The sequence below is a fragment of the Eutrigla gurnardus genome (genome assembly GCF_963514095.1).
Source record: "Eutrigla gurnardus genome assembly, chromosome: 11".
Taxonomy (NCBI): domain Eukaryota; kingdom Metazoa; phylum Chordata; class Actinopteri; order Perciformes; family Triglidae; genus Eutrigla; species Eutrigla gurnardus.
The window spans coordinates 18021062-18036280 of record NC_139925.1 but is presented as its reverse complement, the minus strand read 5'-3'; the positions used below and the strand labels follow the sequence as shown (position 1 = coordinate 18036280).

The 15219-nt window shown below is 41.5% G+C and overlaps 1 protein-coding gene across 2 annotated transcripts in view; it reads left to right on the top strand.

The window, feature by feature from the left end:
- Positions 1-15219, top strand: part of atrnl1a (attractin-like 1a) — a 248380-nt gene that overhangs the window by 31529 nt on the left and 201632 nt on the right. For both annotated transcript variants that reach the window (XM_084020523.1, XM_084020524.1), the window contains exons 3-9: positions 1052-1165; positions 2598-2726; positions 4349-4557; positions 7751-7925; positions 9101-9188; positions 11170-11416; positions 14241-14424. In XM_084020523.1, the coding sequence (XP_083876649.1) occupies positions 1052-1165; positions 2598-2726; positions 4349-4557; positions 7751-7925; positions 9101-9188; positions 11170-11416; positions 14241-14424 (1146 nt within the window). The remainder of the gene's footprint in view (positions 1-1051; positions 1166-2597; positions 2727-4348; positions 4558-7750; positions 7926-9100; positions 9189-11169; positions 11417-14240; positions 14425-15219) is intronic.

Here is a 15219-nt window from a genome sequence, read left to right as displayed (position 1 = left end):
ATTGTTTTCCTCCTCCTCTATCATCATATCTTACATAGTTGTAATTGGTATCTTGTATCTTTGGACTTGGCTGAAAGGCTGCAGATAAAGAGAGTTTTATGACTGTGTAATTACACGGAGTTTGTCTTTGTGTGCAGTTATTATGCTCCGTCTCTTTGTGCCCATTAACTGCTCAGAGATGTGCTGCTCCAACTGAATGCACACAGTGATGGCTTTGTAACTCTATGTTTTATTCTCCTGTTGTTGACAGTCACAGCCACTTACAGAGTGACTGTAACAAAACGTGTGGAAACACTACGTCATGTTTAGGGGCTTAAATAAGTGACTTGAGTTAAGAAAGCAAACAGTGATCCTCTATGTGCCAACGGGATTCTGACACAGAGACTTAGATAAGGTGGCAGGTTCAGTAATCGCTTTCGGCATAAACATGTTTCTTAAAAACAGCTAATGTCAGAGTTCTGGAACTGTTATCTTTTTTTCTGCGTATCCGGGGCTGGGTCACGAGGGCACCAGGCCTATCAAGGTATTCCAGCTCTCTCGCCATCGATGTTTTCCATCTATTCCTGGGGAACCATGAGACGTACCAGATGAGATATAAAGTGTAATCCCTCCAGCATGTTCTGGGTCTACCTGGGACCTCTAAAGGGAGGCATCCTGATCAGATACCTGAGCCAGATACCTGCACCCAACTCCAATGCCTAACCCTGCGAGAGGTGGGGTCAAAGCTCAGGAGCTCATGACAATTTTTCAGGCTGTGTCAAGGCCCGTCCACCAGACACTTGACGACAAGCTCTCCTCCCAGGTCTGGTTTCAGAAGGGTACCTTGGTTTCCCCTTTTCCCTCCACCATGTTAAGGTGGTGATTCATTGGAGGGGATTGAAAACACAAGCATACCCTAAAAAAGTAATATAAAAATGGATTACAGTTGGGATAATGGTGAACATGTAAATGCAGGGTGGAACGCGTGGGTAATACATATATATTATTCAAATGTATTTGTAGCATGCCCATCTATTGTGTGTTCTGTCTCCTCTCTCCCCCTGTCTCCCAGTCCTAATGCAGTACTCAGGCTGCGCTTTAATCACTTCGCCACAGAGTGCAGCTGGGACCACATGTACATCTATGATGGAGACTCCATTTACGCTCCTCTGATTGCGGTGTTCAGGTGAGCGCCTGCCATTCTGAATAGGAGCGAGCGGCGAGTGGGGTGAAATATGGAAATGACTCAGGTAGCCTTTGGCACAGCTTCGATAGCTCCAACTATTTTTCACTTATGCACTCAAATGACTCCATGCATAGGCAAACAAAGGGCCTCATAATTGCCATAGCGCCACAATGCAGCGATAATAGAAAGGAAATATTGCAATTACTCACATTAGCCCCGGATGCCACTTCTTTCTTGAGATTTATTGCATGTATTCGATTTTTTTTTCCTGCCAAAGGATAATCTACAAGCATGTGGGAGGCACTTTAATTTGACAAGAATTCATTAAAACACAGCAATGCCACAACCATTAAACAGCCGCCCACTTTCTACTCTGCTCAATTGAGGCTTATCTCTTGTCGAGGGTTCGGTGGCTCCTGGGATATGAAGGAGCTAATTCTATTCTAACCAAGATTATCTGGCTTTTACATACAAACTCCAGACTTGTGTGCCATTATGACCTACAATAAATAAGCGCACATTGTTTATTATAAATGGCTTCATACTTGTGTTGGGGAAAAATGACTTTACAGCAGGGAGGAGATTTATTTATTTTTATCTATTTTTTATTTGACAGGGACAGTGCATATTAATAAACATTTCTGTAAATATGCCAGATTTAGCCAGAGGCTAGTTTCCATCTGCAGTCCCTGGCCAGATGTAACAATAGGCTCCCTAACAGGTAAAACAACAGCAAATTACAAGTAGGGTTAATAAAAAAAACACATTAACTACAAATAAAAGCAATATAGCAGGGCGAAAGCGTAAAGCACATACAGCGAGGCATGCATCAGCACATTAAGATGTGTAAGATATACAGGCAGGAGCCCACCAGAGCATACAGTACATGCACACAACAGGAAAACATACAGCAACATTGCATAAAGAAAGACAAAAAAAAAAAACAACAACATGTCTATCAATGATGAACAAACAAACAAACAAAGAATTAAAACTACAATAGTATAAGCAGCACATGATAGACATAGAACAAACTACACAGAAGCACGCCACAATGGGCAGACGCAGCACACATTGCTGATAATTCAGTTCGGATGAGAGTCATTTGCGTTGCGTTTATTAAAAGAGATAGGCCGAGCAAATAAGAAACCACCAAGCCCCTACTGTAAGACATCATCAAAAATCTAACAAGGAAATGTGGCATGACTCTGCAGCGCAGTGTTGTTTTACTTTAAAGCTAATCACTGTCATAGCTTTAGTGGGGTCTGCGATTGCTCCAATGGAAACCTTTTAATCTAACGGCTCTCCAGTGGTGCTTCGAGACCATAAAATACAGCTGCATTTCAAAATGCTTTTAACATTATTACTTTTTTTTGTTGAGAGGGATTGTCTTGTCTTTCTCAGCCTCGTTCTCTTCCCATGTGTTTGTCAGTGGTCTGGTCGTACCAGAGACCCGGGGTAACGAGACCGTCCCGGAGGTGGTGACGACGTCCGGCTACGCTCTGCTCCACTTCTTCAGCGACGCTGCCTACAACCTGACCGGCTTCAGCATCGCCTACTCGTATGTCTACCACCCCTCCTTCACTTTCTCTGCTCTCTCTTCCCATTTCTGATTCTGAGACATGATTGTTTGATCGACACTCGCTGCTGATGAAAGTGGAACAACTAGGATCTAAAAAGACAGATTATTTTTCTCGGGAATCAGTGTTTGGTTTTCTAAATCAGCAGGTAGTCAATAACATGTGCACATGTTCTGGTTCATTGCTTATTTTTATTTGTAATTGTAGCATTTTAACATTGTGCCAACTGACTGTGTGATGGGGCTGGTCGGCACAAAATACCATCATGACTTATCATGAATTGCAGAAAACATGTATGTACCTTAAAACATATTTATAGCTGAGACCTGAAATGACACACACACACACATGCACACACTCAGAGGAGATTAAGGTTGTCATGCCAACCCTCTTGTCACAGCAGCAAACACTTTCTATTAATGAAAAGATAATTTTCTACCTCGGGTCCTGGAGTCCTTTTTTCAGTCTTTCTATTTTTTTTTCCAAATCTGTATTCATCTGATATTACAGAGAATCAGTGAGTAAATGTTTGGAGTGTAATAGTGCCATTGCTTTTTGTTCACTTTGCTTTTTATGTGTAATTTCATCTTTTTCCCCACTATTTTGGCACCTTTTTCACAATACATAATGGCCCCTCATTTTGAGTCTCCTTTTGTGCATTTTTCTTTGTCCTTTTAGCTGAAGTACCTCTTAATTTCTTGTTTTTTAAATCTGTCTTGCACCATCCCTCTTATGTGTCCCATGGCTCCTTCTTTCATTACATTTTATTGGCAGGCGCTTTTGTCCAAAGCCACTTACAATAAGTGCATTCAGACTCAGTAGGTACAAGAAGATGATGTCTTCAAAAACTTGAGAAAAGAAACAACCGTGTCCAGTGCTTACAGAACTACTGCTTTTTGTGCTTTTTGTGTTCTGATGTCAATATTATATCACGGCTCGAGTGGGTCCTGTCTTTCTTCACTCCCTTTTATTAATTAATTAGGAATAAGGACTATCAATGCAAAATCTTTATCATAATACTGCTGCTGCGCGTCTCAAGGCTGGTCAACTCTCATTGGTCTAATCAATCTAACTGTAGGTAAAACTGACCACAAATATATGAGACCATGGTGTAAGTGTAATAAAACCCTCTCAGATGAGAAATGTCCAAAGTCAGGACACCTGAATCCATTATTTTGGGATATTAACATTGTTTATTTTTACATCCAAAATCACAGTCACACTCCTTTTAACTTTGGTTTGGTCTCCACCAAACGCCTGTGAAACAACTCTTAAGCGGTTAGATGTTCCACTTTCTTCCATCAGCTAGTCTTTGACTTGCAGTGACCTACAGTTGTACTGTGAAAATTAAATTATTGTTGGAAGCTAAATACATATTTCTTTTCAGGAAACTTTATATTGCCACTATAATGCTACTATATATTCATGTTAAGCAGGACAAATCATATCATTATAGTTGCTTAAACTAGTTGCCAGCTATCACTGCATCTCCATCTCAAAGCTGTGCTTATCTAAAGAAATCCGACCGTCACAGTCGAGTATTCTCTGGTCTGTGTAACCTTGAAGAGCTTTGTCGACTTCCTGTCTCACTGTGCCCCCCCAGGATAAACTCTTGTCCCAACAACTGCTCGGGCCACGGCAGATGCAGCACAGCAAACTCCGTCTCGGGTCGCGTGTACTGTGAGTGTGAGGAGTACTGGAAAGGAGAAGCCTGCGACATCCCGTACTGCAAGGATAACTGTGGCAGCCCGGGTCACGGCTACTGTGACCTGACTGGAGAGAAGCTCTGCGTCTGCAACGACAGCTGGCAAGGTAAGAGGGCAGGACGGGGAAGGGGAGGCAGACATGGATCAGGGAAATGAACACGCATGTATATGGATCAACTGTATTTCAGCCAGTAAGGTCAGATGTGTCCATAATGTTGGGAGGAATGTCATTTAATGGTCACGACCTTCTCCTGTGCAGAGCAGAAGTCGCAGATTGAGCGATGGATGCATGTCATCATATTATTGGTTGAAATTGGTTGGATTCCAGGAAATTCATTTTGTTCTACATGTATCGTTAAATATGTATTAAATATGTATTACAGTATTACTGGGGATGTGATGTTGAAAGACAGGAGAGGGCTAGAGATAGTTTGATATTTCATATCTTGTGGATCCCGAAAGCATTGTTTTACTGGTTTGCAGCTCAAATAGCTCTCTCATAAACAGGTTGATATTTAGTTAAAGATGATAAATTCCAGATTCAGAGCACATCTATGAATGAGAGATTGCCTCCACACGGCGCTCAGAAACAGCTGAAACAGGGGCCAGAAGCTTATGAGCTGACAGCAGCAACAATGCAAACAATGGCAACAGTGCTGAAAGAGTTAAAGGTTGTTAACCTGAGAGGGTAAACGTTTGCACTACGACACCGTGGGTCGGTACGCCGTTATCAACCGCCTGTATGAGCTCAGCTCAGGGCCTCAGCAATTAGCAAGAGGGAGAGCAACTTAATTTCCTGCCCAGGTAGAAATCACTGCACTTCATCATTTCAGAACACAAGTGTTTGCTGCTAATGTCACATCGATGCTCTGGGTTTCAAATTTAGCATATTTTAGATGTTATTAAGTATCAAATCACCAAATCAAAGCTTACTGGACAGAATGACTTACTATTGTTGCACCTTCATACAGTATAATTACTCTGTAATCAGTACAAAGGAGTCCAACGCCAGTGTTATTTATTCTGCCTGTAATGAAGAGGATCTTTTTGATGTTTCTGTTTTGTTCATTATTCAGTGAGAAAATGGAACAAATGGGAAACAGACAATAGAAAGAGATACAAAAACAAAACAAAACAACGGCAGCCGGTTCGTGTTAGGCACAGCATAATGTTGCCTTATTCAGTATTGTTTTATGTCATTCATAAAACAATAGTTGTGGGGAATCTATCATGTGGCTTCATTATTGCAGTTGTTTATGTTGCATTTGTGAACAATTTGCTCACACAGAGCAACTTGATGACACATGGGGTCATGATATCTGACTGAAATCAGCAGCTGCACTATTGTGTGTGTGTGTGTGTGTGTGTGTGTGTGTGTGTATATATATATATATATATATATATTGACAAAAATCTTCAGGTAGTGTTTAATCTGCTATTCTTATTTATCAGGAACATTAGTCAAAGAATCATGGTCAAATTAATATATTAATTTGTATGTAATCTCATCAATACAATTCTCAATGTATTATTTACGATTATTATTATTATTTTCAAAAAATAGTAATAATAAAATCCCACTAGGCATTAGTCTGGTGAAGTTATATTGGATGGTGAAGCACTGCCCCCTCTTGGATTAATAGTGTAAATACAAGTAGAAACAATGTCACTTTTGAAATGTTAATTGAGAAAGTATTTTGGAATGTTTCATTCATATTCACCATTTAATTTGACAAATATGTCCCTTGACTGGCAATTTAAGGGAAACATTTGTTTTCCACAGAAAAACACAAACTTTTATGATTCATGCATGCTTTAGTTTTGTAGCATAAACTAAGACGTAGATCAGATTTGTCATTGTTGTTGAAAGTTTGCAGGCATGTTGTAGAGGTCTGAATCCACTTAACTGTAAACGTTATGAGTACCTCTCATCTATTTAATAAGGTGGAAGTGAAGACGTCAGTGAGACAGGGGGATGTGTGTGTCTGTGGGGTAATGAGTCAGGTGGAGACAGTCGCAGCCTCAGAGCAGTCATCTAATACACAAACCATGGGGGTAATAAAAGTGCTGGTCGCCATAGCAACTGCCATTCCACAGCAGGAAGAAAAATGTTTTTGTGTTAATGAAAAGAGCATGTTTTATGGTTTGTCCTTCTCTTCTCCCCTTCTATCTCTCCACTCTCCTCAGCCCACCGTCCACAGAGAGAGAAGTGCATTTGGATGCAGTTTGCATGAATAAACCTTTCTCTCATTCGTTACCTGTTTAAACGTTAATTGGACCCATCTGCCTCATTAGAACCCCCTGATGATGTGAGCCTCTTTAACTCCCCCAACGGAGGAGCAGAGAGGTCAATGGACTTAAAGAGGAGGATATTATGACTGCTGTTGTCTGGTCTGATTTGTTTTGGAGGGAAACATTAATTTATTTTCCAAAAATTTTCAAAGTATTGAATGAACTCATAGATTTTCAAGCTTAATAAAGAAGCAGTGTGTAGAATTTAGAGGTTTGTCCAGGCTACTGTAGAAAAACATGGCGGACTTTGTTTGGGAAGTTTAACTTTGGTGATATCTCTCAGAAATAGGTTTAGGGAAAAAATGCAATTTAGGAAGAGATCAAAAAAGGAAATAAACCCTTTCCAGAAAAAACAATCCCTGAGTGTCACCTTCTCTCATATAGAGCACCCTCCCTATCTAGATATTTCTATTGAAAATGTTTTAGATTTTAGTTTTTTGTGATTGATCTATTTTGTACCACGTTAAGAGTCTTAGGGTATATTTTAAAGCACTACAAGAATAGAATATATATATATATATATATATATATATATATATATATATATATATATATCAATAATTCCCTCTAAATCCAACACACTGGTCAAGTGCTTGTTATTAAAGAGGCCGACAACACATGCTGCTATAGTGACTCATTTTGTCATCGGTGAAAGCATTCTGCAAATGTCCTCATCAAAATAAAAGATATAGTATGCAACGTTCTGTAACTGATATAGTGCAGTATAATTATAGTTTCAATGATCGTTTTGACAACGTTTTTTCCCCCCATTTTCCTAGTGAAGGTTAAAAAACAAGGCCACTTTTACACTTCATATCATCCTTAAAACCTCCTTAATTGTGACACTCCTGAAAAAAAAGGTTGTATTTGTTATTTGAGGCTGTTTACCTGCAGTGCAGACATTTCAAATTCTATACACACTTAATACACATAACAAGTCCTCATGCTTTTGATGGCTGTGATGGTTCACTGTGTCTGTCTGTCCCTCCTCCCTCTCTTTGTCTCAGGTCCAGACTGCTCTCTGTCCGTCCCCTCCACCGAGGCCTTCTGGGTGCTGCCAAGTGTGAAGCCGTCGGCTCAGTCTCTGGGTCGGGCGTCCCATCAGGCTCTGGTGCACTCCGGGCTGATGTGGGTGGTGGGAGGATACTCCTTCAACTACTCCAACTACCACATGGTCCTCAAGTAAGCAGCAAGTCTGACTCAGCAGCTGTGAATCTCAGAGGCAGAAACACGAGGCTGACAAAGCATTGGGCTTCTGTAGAGCACATTGTAAATCACTTCATCTTATTGAAAAATGTGTTCAACTTGTTTGAGCCATCTCTTCCACTCGCTTCAGGAATGTTAGGCTAAAATAAATATCCACTAGATGTCGCTGTGCCATTAAATAGGATACCTTTTCAGTCCACCTTTTTACAGGATGTTGGCAACATGAAAGTCACTGCAGAGATGAGGTTTTCAGACATAAAGTCTTACTGGACAGAATTATAATAAAGGTAAAAACATGCTCTACCAAACATTTCAATTGCTATTTTATAGAGTGAAACTAAGCTTATAATAAGCTGGTCATAAGTAATTACAATGGACCTTTTGCTCTGAAATAAAAAAAAAAACTTCTGATCATTCATTGTTGTTGATATAATACATTTGATGTTATTCAATTATATATATATGTTCTGAATTCCATGAGTATGAGTTTTTCCTGTCATCTTCAGAAGTGATTTTTGAAGGATGAATGCAATCAGCAGAAGTAAAAAAGCTAACGTTAGGTTATAACCAAACTACACCACGGTGGCATGACTCCAAGTCCCTACCACCAACCTAAATGTGGACGAGTCGGTATGATGGCGTTTTGTAGTCTCATTTTGCCGCTTGCCGTCTATTTAAAGACATGTTAAAGCTGCAGAATTCACAAGAGGGGCGTTAACTAACACAAAATGGTACACGTGGACCTTGTTTCAGGCATTTCACTAAAATACCACTTGGGGGAAAAAAAACCCATTGACTTTGAGTCGAGGGAACCTTTAAGTGCAAAAGTGCTGACTCATCTCTGGCTTTTAGCACTCATTACTGTAGCGTGATAGCCAATAGATCCTTCTCACAGCAGAACTTTTGGCATGACATAGCAGAGACAGCACAGGTGTAGTGAATAACACTAGTAACAAGGGAGCCGCTTCCAGGAGCATGCTGGCTCGAACACCGAGATGGCATGAATCCATTGTTAATGTTATTCATTCCACCTGTTCTTTTAGGATTCCTTATACATTTAAATACCACCTCTCTGTTCTCCTGCTCTCTACAGCCACATATAGGGATTAAGGTCATCCGCTCTGTTTGTCTTTGATTCATTCTGTCTACAGCTACAACCTAGAGAGCAGCACGTGGGATGTGGTGCCCGTCAGCAGCGGACCTCTCTACAGATACGGCCACTCATTGGTTCTCTACCAGGTAAACAGCTGTGGCTGCTACACTTCACTCACAGTAAAAAAAGGAGTGGCATACAATAATACATGGACATAGACATAGACACAGTCTGACCTTTTTTTTATGCAAACTAGGCATTATCTTAGTAAATGTGTGCTAATCTGCATACATTCCCAGAACAGAAAACTGAACGTTGGATCAAAATCCATGTTGTTGGCATATGTAGAGACAAAGGTTGTTACAGAGGGAATTTTGTGAATCTCTTTTTTTTTTTTATCTCTCCACAAATCAGAAAATACTGTCAACAACCATGAAAATGGCCAAGTGAATAAAATCCTCTACAAATCATGTTATGAATTATATATGAGGAAACGTCTCTGTTAAAACCTTCAGGATATAGATAGGCATGAAACTGAGAAGTACATTTTGCAAGGCGCCACACATGAACATGTTACTAACTAAAATATATGACCATGGAAGTTCCCCTGTTGATCACTGACATTAAGACATGTTTTTTATTTATCACAAGTTTTCTGAAATGTTACGTTTACATTTTTAATGAGACATTATCTAATGCTAGTAGAATGTAGTAAAATAAACACCTCCAAGTGCATGAACAACTGCTTGTAGGGTCTCACCTTAAGCTTCCAATTTCAGTATTTATTCTATTTTTCCACAAAAGGTTCTTTTGGAAGTTGCCGTATTTGAGCTCTGGTCTTCGTTCCCGTGTGCCAAACAGAGTTTATACATCAGCCAGTTAGCACCCGTCTTCCTGCCAAGTCTCCCTCAGCCAGACATGAAATCCTTAATTTTGATCGAGATCTGTGTGTGATCTTAATGTAATTCGTATTGTTGCATCAGGAGAATGAATTGAACTCCCCGACAGCTTTACTTCACTATAATAAAATTATGTTGTGGCTCATTTATAGAGGAATCATTTCAGCCTCAGTGTAGTTTTGAAACTCATCTCCTGTCATCATCATAGACTTTATGCGTCCGTACTCAGCTTTAACGGTTACTTTAAGACCTGAAAGATGAAAAAACAAACAAACCTGAAAGCAGTTTACAGACACGTGTGGATTAATCTGCTCACAGTTGTGTTACGGCTTCATTATTGTCAAATTTGCTGCTTCTATGTTTTTAAGTTATCGCAAACTGAATATCTTAACAATCTTTTATTGTTGGCTATAGAGAAAGTAAACCATGTGAAGACATGATATTATCTCCACGATGGTTTTTGACATGTTCATAGACTATTTAATAATCAAGTCATAATTAATAGTTGAAGTTATAATCCACAAGTGACTCAATAAGGAAACTATTTATTTGAAGACCGGTCCATTATTAACCTTAGCAGTGGAAATAAAAAAGACAACACCAACTTTCATCCATGTGTAAGTCACTCGGTGACATACGGTGCTGAGCATCAAATGTCGTCTAAAATACTGGGACATGCTTATTTTTGTTTGGAACGGGTCATTTGACAGTGAAGGACAGAAGGAGAATAAAGACAGATGTGTCTGTCCTGCAGACAGGACATTTGTAGGCAGCAGTAACTCTCTAGCTTGGGCCGATGAAAGGAATGACTTCAGTTCATCGCTGTAGTTTGTCCCCTTCTCGTGAAACCTCTCAGACTGGAGCACAAAGCAGACACGCTGGTTTTATTTTTATCTTCCGGGAGTAACGGAGACATCCTGCCAGACCTGCCGACTCCTCACCCCTCACCTTTCAGTTTCACGCTGATATTTTAGGAGACTCCTCGGCCGTGTCGAAGCGGCGCCGCTGCAAGAAAAGTCAATGTGCGTTTCCTAAAATGCCAAGCTATTCAAAGCGGATGCTAATGGGGGGGATCCCATTATAAACGCTAGGTTTATTGTTGATTATATGCCAATGTTTTTGCAGCTTAGTGGCCAAAAGTCTATAATGGGTTTTAATAAGACGAGGGACAAATTTAACTCACTAAAAAGTACCAAATGCTCACCTCCGCGTCTTTTCCCTCGCGCAGGATGACATCTACATGTTCGGCGGGAAGCTGGAGACGAAGTTGGCCAACGTGACGGACGAGATGTGGGTGTTCAACGTCCCCAGGCGCACCTGGTCGCTGCAGAAACCGGCCCCGCCTCCTCCCTACGCCCTGGAGGGGCACACGGCCCACGCGGTGGAGCTGGCCGACGGCGAGCCGGTGATGCTGATCTTCTTCGGATACTCGCCAATCTACAGCTACATCAACAAAGTTCAGGAGTACAACATCAGTAAGTGCAATTTGCTGACTTGGCTGACATCGATTGTTTTTTTTCCCCTTCTTTCGGGATTGTTTAATTGCTTTTTATTGATGGCTCTTTAAGAACCTGACATTTCCCAGAGGGTTTTTTTTTTATACATTCTTACTTCGAGGATGGAGAGGGCAGGGAGTCCTCTTACTGTTGACATTCACAAATGCAAGATTTCAACCCAAACCAGCAAACACAGTCGAGAACAATAAAAACACCAAACAAGGTTGGGAAAACTTCACTGACTAATGACTCATGTGACTAGGGAGTGACAAATGAGTCATGTGACCATCGACATTAAAACATTACTAACAACCTACGTGACAAAAATGTTGCACAGGAGTGGAACCCCGGATGATGTCGTCCTCCCCTTTTGTTTCCCTGACTGGCCAGTAGATGGCGGTCTCGCACAGCGCTGTCGACCAACAGCCAAAATTAGAGTTGGATCTTTGACACATGCTGGAGAAGAAAACACACACACGCACACACACACACACAGAGTGGCCATTAAGAAGAGGTGGCACCCAGGCCGGAGCGTCTGGGAGAAGACATTGATAAATGAACCCAATGCATTCCCTCACGCTCCCTACCTGTTTTCTATTTTCTCTCTCATCCCTCCCTTTTTTCTCTCTCTTCTTCTACACTCTCTCATCTCCTGTTTCTCCCCCCTTCTTTTCCTTTCATCTTCCAGGCCTCGGTTTCTGACCCCCTCTGTCAGCGTTCCTCCTCAGTCCCTGTCACCTCCCTCTCCCCTCCCTCACCTTTTCCTTCCTTCTCTCCCCTCATGTGTCTATCACTTTTATCTTCTTCCAACCCCCTCACCCTCCCCACCCCCTCTGCCTGACAATGTCACACGTAAGTCTGCGGCGGGCATCATTAGTCTTCAGAGGCTAAGAGTCAGTGCAACCTGGAAATGAACAGAGGGGAGTAGAAGGGATGTAACGGATGAGGTAAAAGGATTTAATGACCACTCAGAGAGGCAGGTTCACAGCAATTAGCTGCCGGAGACGAGATAAGAGTTGACCTTCTTCTTTCTCCGACGTCTGATTTTTCTCTGGGCATGTGTTCCGCCGTTGTTAACTTTCTTTTCCTTTCTTGTTTGTGATTTTCCAATATAAAAAAAAAAGATAATGATGTATCAGCCGAAACATCAGTGTTCTTCAAGGATAAGTTTATTTGTTTAAAATAGTCAGTGTACAGTTGTGTCTCTCTGTCTCCTGTTTTTCTCGTTTCCGGCCGTCCTTGCTTTTCTCCAAGGCCTGACCTTCTCCGGGGAGCCTTTTTTTTTGTTTTGCATATTTGTTTTGTTTCTTTCTGTTGCTTTGCAGAATATTTCAAAACTATTCCATTACTTCCAATGAGGTTCGGTGGAAAGGTCGGCGGAGAGCCAAAGGGCGAAAGCTCTGTTTTTTGCACCGATAGCGCCACCATTTATAATGGCCGTTATGTGTTATGTGTATGCTAATTATCCAAATGACTGTTTCCTGACCTTCTTAAGTCGAGACAAATACCTCTTTCAACCACCTACAAATATCTTCTTGTCTTCACCCCTTTCACATCCAATTTGTTTGTTTGTATGTCACAACGATGACACATGCTTTGAGGTGTGACCAGGCTGCAAAATGTCAGGTCTGAAAAGTGAAGCCAAGCGGTGGTGCCTTAAACTTGCATTCTCTCTGCTGCCCATCAGGGGGCGACTCCCCTGTTTGCAAAAAGAAGTCTGATTGTATAGAAGTCTGAGAAAATGACCTTACTTCTAACTTGATTCCACAAACCAATTGGTCACAATGACGATATCCACTTCTGTGGGTGTGATTTTTCAATGTAATTTATGTTAAACATAATGTGGCCAGATATAAGTCGATCCTACAATTGTTGGGGTATTTATAGATCATATATAGGGTCGCCCATAAAGTTGGAGAAATGTGTAAATGTATTGTCTTTTATAGTGCCAAATAAATGTTATGCATGAATACATTTTCACATGGATAATTGTGACACATAATGTAGTCATTGCACCTGGTCAAAAGTGATGCATTTAAATAGGAATAAACAGAGGATTGTGTCTGAAAACAAAATATTCCAACTTTATGGGCAACAGTTTACAAAACATTCATTTTAAATGAGGCGACTCATTTGAAATGTTTGACAATGAATTAGTGTACAAATGCCTATGAGTCTTCAGGATGTTGTAGGTAAAATAATAACCATCATTGATGCACATGTTTTATGCAGATTACATTTGCAGTAAACGAGACGGATGCAGAGGATTGTGTGGTGATATTCTGTCTTTGAGTGCTTTTCTAGTTAATTTTGTGTTAGGTTCTCTGTTCACAAGAAAGTGAATACTACTACTACTTGTGCTCTGAGGGGGTTTACCGCTCCGCATGACGGCACGTTTTCTCAGGCTTTTGAAGTTCCTCCTCCTTCGAAATGGCTTTGTTGTTGTATTGTCTCTTTTCTTTATTGGGGGCTGCTTAGATGATGTAATTCCCTGCCGGTTTTAATAACATTTTCTATGCACCCACAATCATTGGTATGCATCACACTGGTCTAATAAAGGGATGCTTTTAAATTCAATGAAGTCTAATTTCCTCTGGCCTCTCTCAGTGTTTGGCTCTCTCTCTCTCCCCGCCTCTCTTCTTTTCTCTTCCCTCGCTCTATCTCACCTGTGGAATTAAATGTGCTGTGTGTTTAGCATGAAAGTGAAGCCCAACCTGCTGAAGCGTCCAAAACTTTTCAAGGTCGCATACATTGATCTTTCTTTATGAGCGTGTTGCACTAATCAGACCTCTCTGTGTCTCAGGGTCCAACTCGTGGCAGGTCGTGTCCGCCGAAGGCGCCGTGGTCCAGGGGGGCTACGGCCACAGCAGCGTGTACGATGAGGCCAGCGGCTGCGTGTTCGTCCACGGGGGATACAAGGCGCTTAGCAACAACAAGTACGGCCTGGTGGACCACATGTACCGATACCACGTCCACACCAAGACATGGTGAGAGCACAGGATGGTATTACCCAGGCGACACCGGAACTTGCCAAACATGCAGATTGCACTGACAGCCATTGTGATCAGCTGCATCTTTGTGTTAAAACCCAGTCATCCATTATCTAAACCGCTTATGCTCTCCAGAGGTTGCAATGAGCTGGAACCAATCCCATGATGCACTATGGTCACAGGAAAGGTGCATTCTGGACACGTTGCCAAAGCAGCAATGACGCATAGAAATCCAAATTTAGCAAATATGGCGTCAAACTACACAGTAATGTGACAATTGAACTTACGGAGAGTAAGTGTTGGTCAACTGTTGCTTGCTGTGTTTGTGTGTAATATGACAGAGTATATTTTATGGTAATGGTTCTAAGTTATTCTCTTATTATATCGCCATGTTATACAAGCTTACAAATATAGAAGAAATCGCCGTGCTTGAGTCAAAAAGAGGAGAGGTGGGTGAGAATAGAAGGATCTGACAGGAGGTCTGACCTCAGGTGACCCCAGGCAGATGGATGGGTGAAAGAGGACGCTAGGCTCCATCAGTCTCCCCCCTCTCTCACACACAGACACACACAAACACACACACACACACACACACAACCTGCTGTCTCCCCGTACCTCTCACTTTTCACATGGAATGCGTTGCCGGAGTCAGGTGTCACTTGAGCTGGTGGACTTTTCAAATTCCCACGGCGAAACGTTCGTGGGTATTCCAGCTGTTCTCCTGACGAGTCCACCGGGGCAGGATAGGGTCTTTTACATGACATCTGTATGTAAATGGTCCCCAACTGGTCC